Below are 12,834 nucleotides of genomic sequence, written 5' to 3'. Positions count from 1 at the left end.
TTCCTGGCCTGGTGGTTGACCCAAGAATTGCAGCTCACTGTGGACCGAGCCAGAGAACAACGCAAGCAACATCAGAAGAGGTTTATTCATAATGTGAACGAGACAGATGGACACCCTCATATATACCATACTAATATGTGGTACAGATATGTTCATTTATTGGCTATGGAATTACGTTACTAATTATTATGTTTGTTCGCAAATACCTATATCCTCAACACACCCAGCTCTGACGGCTAAACCGTACCCTGCTAGGGTGACAGAATGTCTTATCATACGGATGCATAATCAAACTGTATTTCGGGGGCAGCAGTTCTCAGCAAATCTGATAAGATGTAACACCACTTGCCTCAGTGCAACCACTTATATGATAGGGATTTCAACAGAGGACGTACAAGCGTGCCCAAGTGCTGCTCCATTGACTAGACTGAAGGGAAACGCAAAAATATCATCACGTTAAATTGTCATCACAACGGCCATTCCCAATTTGCTTTTACGGGACAGGGAATAAAAATGTAGGTAAATTAAGAAACGTCTGTGTACCCAAACGTATGTTTTATCAAATAATTTAAGCCTAACCAAAACATAATATGTGGATGGTACTTATCTTCATCACATTGGACGGGGATGTAATTATACAGGCTCCTGTCCATGGGGAACGGATGAATCATGTGCTTATGTTAGTAAGTTTTGCTACCACCTGTAAATGGTACTCCGGTGTATGATGACATCTATTGGCTTTATGGTTCCAGACTGTACATGAGTCTCCCACCAAATTGGGGTGGTGTGTGTGCACCTACCCAGGTGACTGACCATACATATGTGGTAAGACCTCCACAGAGAAGAATGGCAGCACCAGACGGAGGAGATTGATATACCCAGATGTGTTACCACATAATCACATGTGGGGCTCGGATGTACTAAAGGACCAAAAAATTGTGGTCTGTAGGAGATAAAATAGCACATTCATTGTTCCCCTGGATAGGAGTGGGAAAAAATTCATTAATGATTGAAACTCTGAATTATTGATTGGGTCTGTTCATGAATGTAACAAAAAAATAGTAGCAGCTCAAAACACTGAAATAGATGCTTTACGTACCATGGTGATGCAAAATCGCATGGTTTTAGACTTGCTTACTGGTTCACAGGGAGGAGTTTGTGTTCTGCTGAACACAACATGCTGTACTTTCATCCCAGACTCCATTCATTCAGTGGATATGCAGGACGCATTGGAGGAGCTGAATGAACTTCGTGATGCAATGCATAAAGACACCCTAGCCGTGAACCGGTGGAATCCCTGGTCCTGGTTGACTTCAGGACCATGTTGGCAGTTACTATTGAAAATGGTGTCAAATACATTTGTACAGCGTAATCTGGCCTTCCAACAAACTATGCCAAAATATCAAGCATTGAAACAGTCAGACCTTAGTGGAGAAAACTGTAATGACTGTACTGAGAATTATGATGATATTGAAAAGCTCACAACTCCAGTTCAAGCTTGAACTGTTGACGTGATGAGTTAACACACTCTTAGCCTATGAAGCTTTAGCTGAAAAAGTAATAAGACAAGTGGTGTAGTCGAATAATACAGAAAAACGGTTCATTTATACCAGTCGGTAGGAGTGATGTATGGTGGTGGTGTGGTGATAACAGAATCTTTGATAGACTGCCACGAAATGTGTCAGGTTATTGTGCATTAATATCATTATTGTTACCCATGACCCCTGAAGACGTTACGACATATGCAGCCTCTTATTCCTGAGGATTGGCAGAAAGGCATAGCCAGACAGAGTAAAAAGAGATTGGAAAGGAGTAGGAAATCCAACATATATTGACGCAATAGGAGTCCCCAGAGGAGTGCCTGACGAGTATAAACTGGTTGATCAAATAGCAGCTGGATTCAAATCTTCCATCTGTTGGTGGTGTTCAATTAATAAAAACGTGGACAGAATAAACTAAGTTAATAAACTAACTAACTAAGCTGGGTGATGCCTGCTATACGTTTAACAGGTGATAAACAGGTGGGAAATGTTAAGGATTTTATATATATATATATATATATGTTATCACTGTTAAACATTTTTAGCTTTGTCTTCTTTCTCATGAGAACGGAGATGTGCTGTTTTGCACCTGTCTTAATGCAATCCTGAGAATTCAATTTTGTTTTAGCACTCTGGGGTCAATCTGAACTGGGAATGAAGGACTGGATGTACTTATTGTTATAACATAACTTTGTTTTCGTAGCCGCTAACGACTGGGAGTAAAAGAACTGAAGGTTGAATTTTGACTGATTGTGATGCTTAGTGTTCCAGGCAGATGCAAAACAGCTGATAACTGCAACAGACGAACGAGATGTGCTGACCTGAAGTGTTCTTCCTTACAGCTGCACTTGACGTATGCGTTTATGTTATGGGAAGAAACTTGTCTTGCGTCATTACCCCCACCCTTAGGACAAGTTTCTTGTTTATGTGATGAGGGCGTCTCTTAATAAAAAGAGCGGAAAAGCAGGCCAGACTTTAGTGTAGCCTTGGTGTACAGCCTGGCCGCACTCCGCGCGTAATATTTGACTTTCTGTCTCACTGGTGTTTCTTGACTCTGTTTGTCTTGTTAAAGGTTTAAAAATGTTTGGAGGAGAAAATACCCAACAGTAGTCCTCACTGGGCTGTGACAGCTTGCCAACGGCATCTGTGAGGGAATTTATGCAATTCCGCACGACGTTCACAAGCTTGTCGCTTGATTTTTGAACAGACCAAAAAATCTGCACGACAAACTTCCTCGTCAAATAGGCAGGTGCTTCATACCCATCACCATGTAGTTGCTGCAACTCAGCATGTGCGCAACATGTCAGACAACTTGAGGGAGGTTGACATACACCTTTCATTTTATGTGATCAGAGAGGACCAATGCATTTGGAAGCAACCAAATGGGTCCAGCAGCCTCCAGCCACCTGGCTCCCACCCGCCATGCATGCATGTCAGTGGGCTGGATGCATTTTGTCTGGCCACGGACAAGCCACACGAATCGGATTTATTGCATAAGAATTTATTGCGTAAGAATAATTCATAATGCAGGTTATCGGGATCATACCAATCACTGTTTATTAAATCAAAGATTTATAACTCCATGACATGATTTAATTTAAGACAGTTCAATTGATGTATAAAGTGAAAAATAAGCAAGTACCTCTCAGAATTCAAGGATATTTTATGCAAAGAGAAGGAATACATAATTTAAGGGGTCTGTATCATTTTAAAATTGCTGGCGCAGGGACGACCAGGAAATGCTTCTGTGTCTCTATTTGTGGCCCAAAAAAATGGAATAAGCTACCTGAGAAACTCCAACGATGTCCAATTATCAATCAGTTTAAATATTTATACAAAGAAATGTGTTCACCGGATATGTATCTAATGGAAAACGAGTTGTGTTGTATGATGAATGTGCTTCATTGAAATTCTTACTATTGCAGGTACTGGGATAACTAGAACAAAATCTGGCACTGTTATGAAATACTCACTTCCCTCAGTGGTAGTTATGAGCTACTATTGTTCAGACTGTTGGAAATGAACGTGTATGAACTGGCATCAAGCCTGGGTTGATTTGACTGTAGGAGTGGGTGTAGGCATTGATAAGCGTTGCTTCTGCCTACACCTTTCGGGCACCATGTTTATTGTTTTCTTGTTCTTTCTTTCCTGTAACTTTTGTTTTGTTTTATTTTTTTGTAGTGATTTTGTGGTTTGCAAATGAGTGTTTGTTTTTTGCAGTGGTGCCTAGTAAATTCAAATTCAATTCAATATGTAGCCTGTGACAGACTGGTGTAGTGTCCAGCATGTACCCCTCCTCATGCACTAGTCTCCAGCCCCCGTGACCCTTAATTAAAGTAAGTGGTTGGAGATGACTGAGTGAGCGAGTAGTGGAAATAAGTTGAATGCTGCTGGCCGGCACCCACCACCGTGCACGCTTGACAGCTTGCAGGATGTGTCCTGTCTGTCCACGGAGGAGCCATATGAACCGGATTTATAGTGCTATTCTCTTTTATTTATTTATTTATTTTTCTGAGGACTGCAGTGGAAATACGTTTAATACTGCTGGGCCGGTGGTGACCCCTGTGCACACATGAACAGGGTGCTCGATGTCACCTGTGCGAGAGATGAGGACAGCACCAGGGCTCTGGCTTATTGGCGCCCTTCCAAAGGATCCCGGTGCCCATGCATCCTGTCCTGTTGTGGAGGAGCCACGCCATCTAATAGAATTAAGTTTTATGCGTGACCCAGCTCTGAACCCATCCTGTCTGGCCCCAGAGGAGCTGCATGAACCGATTTATTATGTTTAACCGATTTATTATGTTTATTATGTCCGATAACTTCATGCAATGATCTGTGACCCTGAATGCGACCTAGGTCCATCACGTCGAACCAGAGTCTAAACAACAGTCAAAGCAATGGGAACATGCGCGTTCTCGTGTGCGAAAAGAAAGTCAAAGCTATCTCATCTGCTGGAAAGGCCATGGCCTCTGTCTTATGGGATGTGGAGGGTATCATAATTGTGGACTATCTCCAGAAGGGACAGACCATCAATGGGGCCTATTATACTTCCCTTTTGGGACAACTGCAGGAGAAATAAAGTAGACATAGTGTGGAATGCTCCAACGAGATGTTCTGTTTCAGCAAGACAATGCTCCGGTCCACACACCATTCATCACAATGACTGCCATTTGTGGATGTGGCTTCGAACTTGTTCCGCACCCATCTTATTCCCCTGATTTGGCCACTTTCCAAACATGAAAAGGCATCTAGCATGCTGGAACTCAATTTAATACTGATAACGATGTTATATCTGCAGTGGATTACTTCCTTGAGCTCCAGGATAAGACCTTCTATGAGAACGGCATTAAAACACTGCAGCGACGCTGGAAAAGATGTGTGGATTTGATTTATAAACCAAATTAATCCGGATAGTTTAACTACATTAAGTAGTTTAACTACTGTCAATGCCTCGGTCTGATATTTTCCCGTACAGACCTCATGCTCGGTTAATATCCTTTAATATACATTAATTTTGAAAGCAGTAATCATTTTTGTGCATCTGCAGCTCTGATCCGCACAGCACAGCTGAGGCTGTGAGAATCAAAGGTCCAACTCAATTCCACTCAATTATTTATACAGGGCCAAATCACAACATAAGTTGCCCTAAGGCGCTTCACAACGCTAAGGTGTAACCATACCCACAGTTTATTTTGTGTTCTGCTGAGCTCCATGTGAGTCAAAACATCCGTTAAATACTTTTCTTATACATTACTAGCTATAATATCACTTTCACAGTGAAACAAATTAACAGCCATGGAAATGCTCTTTAATTGTAATTCTGTTGGGTGAACCAGCAACTTTTGCACTGCAGGCTCATTTACGTAATGCTGCGTTTACACATAGGCAAGATGCATTACGAATGGCATATTTGCATCATTCTTGGCACATTCCTGACATTCTTAACATGACTTAACGCATCTGAATAGGTTTCTTAATGATGTGTGTTGGTGTGTGATATTTGTGATTTTAGTGGAGCATGTTTTTGGCTGTCAAAATATCTACGAATGTCACGCACCACCCTCATTTTGCCTCATGTCGTGGAGGTCGCAACTGAGCATGTTGATCCATCTTGATTAGTTGTTATCCTTAATAGAGCATGACAGTGTTCTTCTCTGACGTGCGCACAATTAAACCCTGATGTACCACATTCAGTTTCATTGCTGCAGTTGGCTGAAGGACAGTGACACCAAGTCAGCTAAAAGTCTAAAAGTCTCATTCCAATGCTCCTCAGCATGCTCCTGTAGGTGTTCCACCTGCTGCTGCTGTGCCTGATGTTTGGGAAAACAAGTGAGACGAGAGCTGCGTGGAGCCACACATCTGGCTCTGTCCATCTCCTCTTCCTCTCTGCGCCACTCCACAGCACAGAGCCCAACTAAGCATGCAATCAGTAGTTCTGCTGTGGATTTTGAGGAGCAAACTGGAGCAATCTGAATTGTTCAGCAGCTGATGCATGAATATGGGTGCGTGTGCGTGTGTGTGTGGAGACAAGTCGCCTCATTCACAACGTGACAGAACGTAACGATGCATTTCTACGCGCAATAGCGTAGAACATTATTCTTTACCATGCATAATGGTTCCTGAATTATTATAATTTGCCAACAACGTATGTCATTAAACAGAACGTGTGGTAACAGGTTGCAGCAGTTCCTGAGGACACCTGACACCGCTGCCTCAAATCATCACATTCGTGATCAGCGGCCAAGAATGTATACTTCTTGGCGTTCGTTACTTTTTGTTGTTATGTGTAAACGCAGCATAAGCTCCCACTGGTGGTGTCTACCTGATCCTACCTGGTCTCTACCTCAGTTATTTATGGTCAGCATTTTGCAGAAGGTACACTTACAAAATGCAACATTTGGCAACAGGTGAGTGTGCTGTACATGCAGTATATTCAGTCACCAAGTGCAGATATGTAGTGTGTGCCCGTATATAAAATATTTCCACAACACTCATGATGAACTATGACAAAAATCACGTCACAGAAAATTTGAGCAAGCTCCAACTCATGCAATGTGGCACCATTTCACCAAATCACAGGATCCTTTCAACAGCAACAAACACACAGCCATCATGATCCCGCGGTAAGGCGCTTCCCTCTCACATCAATGTGTACTATGTGGCCAACTTAAGATGGTCAATAGCGGAAGTAGGCACTGATGATGATGATTCATGCATGTTCTGTCTGTGAGCTCACAGCAAGAGGGAATCACTGCTAAGATCGCTTTGTCTGAACTAGAGGTGGGCGCTATAGATGATATAACCGTTTCAGTGTATAAATTTGGCTGATGGTAGAGATTTAGACTCCACCGACCAGTTGCGGTAATGCTTGCTGATGACATCATCATATCGTCCTCAGTGACTCCAAACGACTGGAAAAGGCTGCAGTGAGTACTTTGGTCACAGGCTCCATCTCCACCTCGGCAGATTAAAACTTCTCTTTGTAAGAGTGTAAAATTATAAGCTATTTTAACCCTCTGGAGTCGCCTGACTGAATTCGGTCATGTAAGTCACATGACCAAAGCATTTGTCCCATTAAATTCACCAGACTCAGTCCCTGATTCAATGTGTTTTATAAGTGCACGCTTCAAGCTTTATACAAGTTTTAAAATTATATTAATAGGCCTACTACAACCTGAATTATGATTAATAATTACCACAATTTTTTGTGAATTTTATGGTCATATTTGGTGTGCGTATTTGCAGAAAGCCACAGTAAACAGTCTCATATTTCCTAATCCAGCTGAGCTGAGAGCACAGTCTCGGAGCAGAGAGCAGAGAGCAGAGAGGGAGAGAGGGAGGAAAAAAACACACCTTCCACTCTGTCATTGGTGGAACCCCACAACATAAGCCAATCAGGATCATCAACCCACATGGTGGTGTCTCAGAGGTCTTCCTGAACAAAACACCACCAAAAGCAGACAAACTAACACTGCCTCCTGCTGGACAGAAGCAGGAATGGTGAAATGAAATCATTCCAATGCACAAAAATACATGACTAACAAGTCAGAGAATCAGGTGCTCTGTTTTTTTGTTGTTTTTATTCATTGATTTTAATCAAATTAGCTTTGCAAAGGGATTATATGACCCATTTAGAAACACTTCTATTATAACTTTTACACTTAATTTTATATTGTGATATATACCGTTACCATGAAGATAATTTATTTCGTGATATGAATTTTAGTTATATCGCCCAGCCGTAATCTGAACAGTCACCCAGTGTCTCATTACTGGAAGGAAAAAAAAAAAAAAAAAAACATGAGTGGGATACATGACATGGTGGGGGGGGGGGGGGGGGGGGGGGGTAGTGAAGTGAGACATGAGTGAAGAGGGTGTACCTGATGAAAAGGAGTTTGAAGGGGATGATGTGCTCAGATGAGATGGAATTGCAGTATTCCCAAATGCTTCAAAGTTTGCAAAGTTGGTATGTGACTCACCCTGAGGTGCTGCAGCCATAAACAAAGAAAAATTAAGACAGATAATGAATGTGAAAATTAAACAAACTAAGGAAAAAAGTGCAGGGCAATGACTGATGATGACACATGGTTTGCTACTGGCAGTGGTGAACATGTCTCCAGTGAGCCTGCCCTTCAGAAACACTGACAAAAGGCTACTTACCTGAGTGGCTTTGAAAATGTGCAAAATTGGCAAAGTTGGCAGAGCTAGCAGCTTGAGTGGGTGGAGCAGCAAATATGTCTCCTCCCAGATCTGACAGCAAGTCAAACTTCTTTTCCTGAGCAGTGATGTGAGCCTGGGAGCGACCTAGTGCCGGGGACTGTTGGTAAGAGAACATAAAAAAAAACCTCTAACTAGGGATGTGTTTGGGCATAAACATACAGATTCCTCCAATAACATTCCAAAAGGCAACAAAAGGGATAGCTATAATGTGTATCCCACAGAGAGATGGGCAACCAACATATAAACTGGGGTATGATTCCAGGTGTGTGCTTCAGACTACCTGTCTGTGTCCTTGCACACAAAGGCCATCTGCATTGTCTCAGTCCACCCAGCTGTAAATGGGTACCAGCACTGAGGAAATCATCTTCAGTGGACTGGTGTCCTGTCCCAGGGGAGTTGTAGACTCTATTCCACTTCATGCTATGGCATTTAGGAATAAGCACCAGCACAATGGGCGTATATAGGACTTCTTCACAGCTGTGTGTTTCAAAACCATGGACCAAATTTTACAGTGTTGCACTTTTCTCTTGGTTTGGGGACCAAACTAACCAGTGATGTAAGGTGACGACTGGAGGTCTTTGGTACTAGGTCTCCTCAGAGGATCCTTGGGTCCCACTGAAATGACTTTGAGTCAAATGACTTTGAGACTGAGATGAGGAATATCCCTTGGATGGATGAGGGAACATCAGCTACATTTTGAGCATGTGCCTCAATTCTCTGTGCATGAACGTGTCTCAGTGTTGAGGACCTCAGGAGCTACAGAAAACCAAGGAAATATCCATGCTTCACCTGGCTACGACAAATATACACTCACTTTCGACAGGTGGAGATAGATCAGTTGTTTACCTGGGTGGTTGCTATCCGGGATGGTTCCGTGGTGTGGTGGATGTGACGGCGTGCTGCACTAGCACCTGCTCCCTGACTTGACTTGGACCAAACTATCTAAATAAATGCCACATGTGAGCGTTTATTTTTACTGCAAGCAAATATCGGTTTCAAATACTGGTTATCGATCTCTTGCACAAGTAATAATCGGTCATGGTCTTGAAAAAGCTAGATTGGTCAATCCCCATATTTAAAAATATTAGCGTCTCTCCCTGTAGTGGATGCAGTCAAACTCTGGTGTGAACCAAACAAGCAGACCATGGCTGGCTTGAAAAACTGAGACTCTGTCTCGTCATAGAGCAGATAGCTGAGTGGATAAATACTATCTGTGTGTCTTGTTCAAAATATTTTCTTTAGTATTTTGGAGTAACTTTGAACCTCGTTATCTCTCTAATGAAGCATGTCAGAGCTTTAAAATTTTCAGATAGATTTGTTATATCATAGTTCTTATTCAGGAACCACAAATGTGAGAAAGAAATAAAATTTTATGAATTATGAGGCATTAAAATAAAAAAAGAAAGACTATTTTTCAAATACATATTGTCCAGTGACAAAGTACACCATAAAAACAACTTATCAATGGAAAGAGTCTTCATTGATAAAAACACAAAATATCAAGTTGGTACCTTGAATCAAACTAGTTTTATTAAGGTATCAAACACATCATGTTTACTGCAAGCGAAAATGCTGTTTTGTGGTAAACACTGTATTGTGATAAGTGCCATCAGTTTACAAAACGAAACTACTTTAAGTTTGAACAAGGAACATATTTCTTTTACCACATCAGATGGGAGTTTGCACTGCCTGCCAGTAGATGTAAATGGGGCATCAATGATCCTCAGGACATGTACAAGAGGAACCTAACAGCATGGAAAAGGATTCATTCAATATTTACCTCATTTTGTCTGGCATGGTGCAAGGTTGTTAAATGTTGTTAATGTTAGTGAGTTACTGGTTGTTGCTGTAAAAGCCATCTGGGCATAGATTACTTTAGCAGCCGTTCAGTGACAAGTGCAAGTCCAACGCATCAGAAATGGCGTGGCAAGTGCTTTAGTCGCAAGTAGAAACAGTACTTTTAAAAAGAATAGTAAATAAATTGCTACATAATTTGTGAATTCACATATGAATTTGTGAACTCAGATGAATGTATAAACAACTGTCAATTATCACAACATGACTTCAGTTTTCAGTAAAACATGGAATGTTTGATACCTAAGTAAAAATAGCTTTGTTCAAAATACCAACCAGATTTTTCTTCTATTTTTCCTCAACTAAGACATACCCTATCCAGTGATATAATCCTTTTTAATTGCACAGTCTGTCATAGCTTGGCAATATGCATTTGAAAAATAAGCATAAAATCATTTTTAATATTTTTTGCCTCATAAATCACAAACATAATTGATTTGTCCCATTTCTAGTTCCTGAATAAGAATATGAGTAATATATCTGAAAATTTGAATGATCTTGCATGCTTCATTTTAGAGATATAGAGGGTCAAACGTGCTCTGAAACACAAACACAAAAAATCTTTTTAGCCAAACTTTAGGAAGCTGTGAATTGGGTAATATTCTACATAGGATCACTTATTTTTTCAGCTCAAAAGTTATCACTGACTGAAGATTGCAAGCCCTCAATTTTGAAGGAAAACTAGGCCTCCATGTCTCAAAAACTAATTTAAAAAAGCCTAAAATTTTGCATGTTACTGAGCTCAACAGCAATATTTCCAGAAAGTATGAAGCAAATCTGAGATGGTCCAGAGTGGACCTTTAAAAAAAAAAAATCTGTTGATTTGGTAGATAAAGTAGATTGAGTGTTGTGTACATGGACACAGAAGGGCAGCACAAGTGGGACTCAAACCCAGGTCTACATATTGCCAGGCTAGCTCCTTATCCATTGGATTACGGTGCATCCAGGAAGCATTCACAGCGCTTCACTTGTTCCACATTTTGTTGCTACAGCCTTATTTCAAAAGTGAAAAAGTGAAGCGCTGTGAATACTTTCTGGATACACTGTAACTGCTCTACAATAGTAAATTAACAGTAGTAACAATAGTAGATTAATTAATGACATTATTTAACTCATAAGTTGATATTTTAAACAGTTTAAAATGAAGTCTATAAAAAGTATGGTCCCTTGCACCTTCAGTGGCCACCTCGACATTTTTGTGTAGACATCATGGGTTTGCAATTGAATGGACATTGCTCAACCCCATCACACAGTGAAATTTTGTGTTAATGTCAAACTTTGGCATGCAATGTACACTCCTACCAAACCAAAGCAAATTTGAATAAACATGATAGTCCAAATAAAACAGACCAACATGGTCTGTTGAGAAATTGACAAATGTAAGCTTTGTACATATAGGTATCACAGCAGTGCCTGTGATTAGCATGCTTGCCTCCCACACAGATTCCCATTCTACATGTACAGTGGGGGAAATAAGTATTTGATCCCCTGTTAATTTTGCAGGTTTTCCCACCTACAAAGAATGGAGAGGTCTGTAATTTTTATTGTAGGTACACTTCAACTGTGAGAGTCAGAATCTAAAAAAAAAAAAATAAAAAAAAATCCAGAAAATCACATTGTGTGATTTTTTTTTTAATAATTTGCATTTTATTGCATGAAATAAGTATATGAACACCTACCAACCAGCAAGAATTCTGGTTCTCACAGACCTGTTATTTTTCTTTAAGAAGCCCTCTTATTTTACACTCTTTACCTGTATTAATTGCACCTGTCTGAACTTGTTACCTGTATAAAAGACATCTGTGCACACAATCAATCACAGTCCAACCTGTCCACCATAGCCAAGACCAAAGAGCTGTCTAAGGACACCAGGGACAAAACTGTAGACCTGCACAAGGCTAGAATGGGCTACAGGACAACAGGCAAGCAGCTTGGTAGAAGACAACAACTGTTATAATTATTTCTTAGAAAGTGGAAGAAACACAAGATGACTGTCAATCTCCCTTGGTCTGGGAATCCATGCAAGATCTCACTTTGTGGGGTAAGGATGATTCTGAGAAAGCTCAGAACTACACAGGAGGAACTAGTCAATGACCTGAAGAGAGCTGGAACCACAGTCACAAAGATTACATTAGTAACACATGATGCTGTCATGGTTTAAAATCCTGCAGGGCAGCAAGGTCCCCCTGCTCAAGCCAGCACATGTCCAGGCCCGTTTGAAGTTCACCAGTGACCATATGGATGATCCAGAAGAGGCATGGAAGAAGGTCATGTGGTCAGATGAGACCAAAATAGAGCCTTTTGGATTCAACTCCACTTGAGCAACCCCAAGAACACCGTCCCAACCGTGAAGCATGGGGGTGGAAACATCATACTCTGGGGGTGTTCTTCTGCAAAGGGGATAGGACAACTGCAGTGTATAGAAGGGAAGATGGATGGGGTCATGTATTGCAAGACTTTGGCAAACAACCTCCTTCCCTCAGTAAGAGCACTGACGATGGGTCATGGCTGGGTCTTCCAGCATGACAATGACCTGAAACACACAGCCAGGGAAACTAAGGTGCAGCTCCATAAGAAGCATTTCAAGGTCCTGGAGTGGCCTAGCCAGTCTCCAGACCTGGACTCAATAGAAAATCTTTTGAAGGAGCTGAAACTCCAAACCTGAAAGATCTGGAGAACATCTGTGTGGAGGAGTGGACCAAAATCCCTGCTGCAGTGT

The 12,834-nt window shown here is 41.2% G+C and overlaps 1 protein-coding gene across 3 annotated transcripts in view; it reads right to left on the bottom strand.

Moving 5' to 3' along the window:
- agfg1b (ArfGAP with FG repeats 1b) overlaps positions 1-12,834 on the bottom strand; it is a 41,093-nt gene that overhangs the window by 12,135 nt on the left and 16,124 nt on the right. For 2 of the 3 annotated variants that reach the window (XM_034183954.1, XM_034183955.1), the window contains exons 5-6: positions 8,202-8,358; positions 7,922-8,029 (exon numbers count right to left, since the gene is read on the bottom strand). In XM_034183954.1, coding sequence (XP_034039845.1) covers positions 7,922-8,029; positions 8,202-8,358 — 265 coding nt within the window. The remainder of the gene's footprint in view (positions 1-7,921; positions 8,030-8,201; positions 8,359-12,834) is intronic. The other variant, XM_034183956.1, reaches the window with a different exon arrangement.

The sequence above is a fragment of the Thalassophryne amazonica genome, chromosome 12 (assembly GCF_902500255.1).
Source record: "Thalassophryne amazonica chromosome 12, fThaAma1.1, whole genome shotgun sequence".
In the NCBI taxonomy this organism is placed as follows: Eukaryota; Metazoa; Chordata; class Actinopteri; order Batrachoidiformes; family Batrachoididae; genus Thalassophryne; species Thalassophryne amazonica.
The sequence above is the reverse complement of the archived record's forward strand: the minus strand, read 5'-3'. Positions and strand labels throughout refer to the sequence as shown.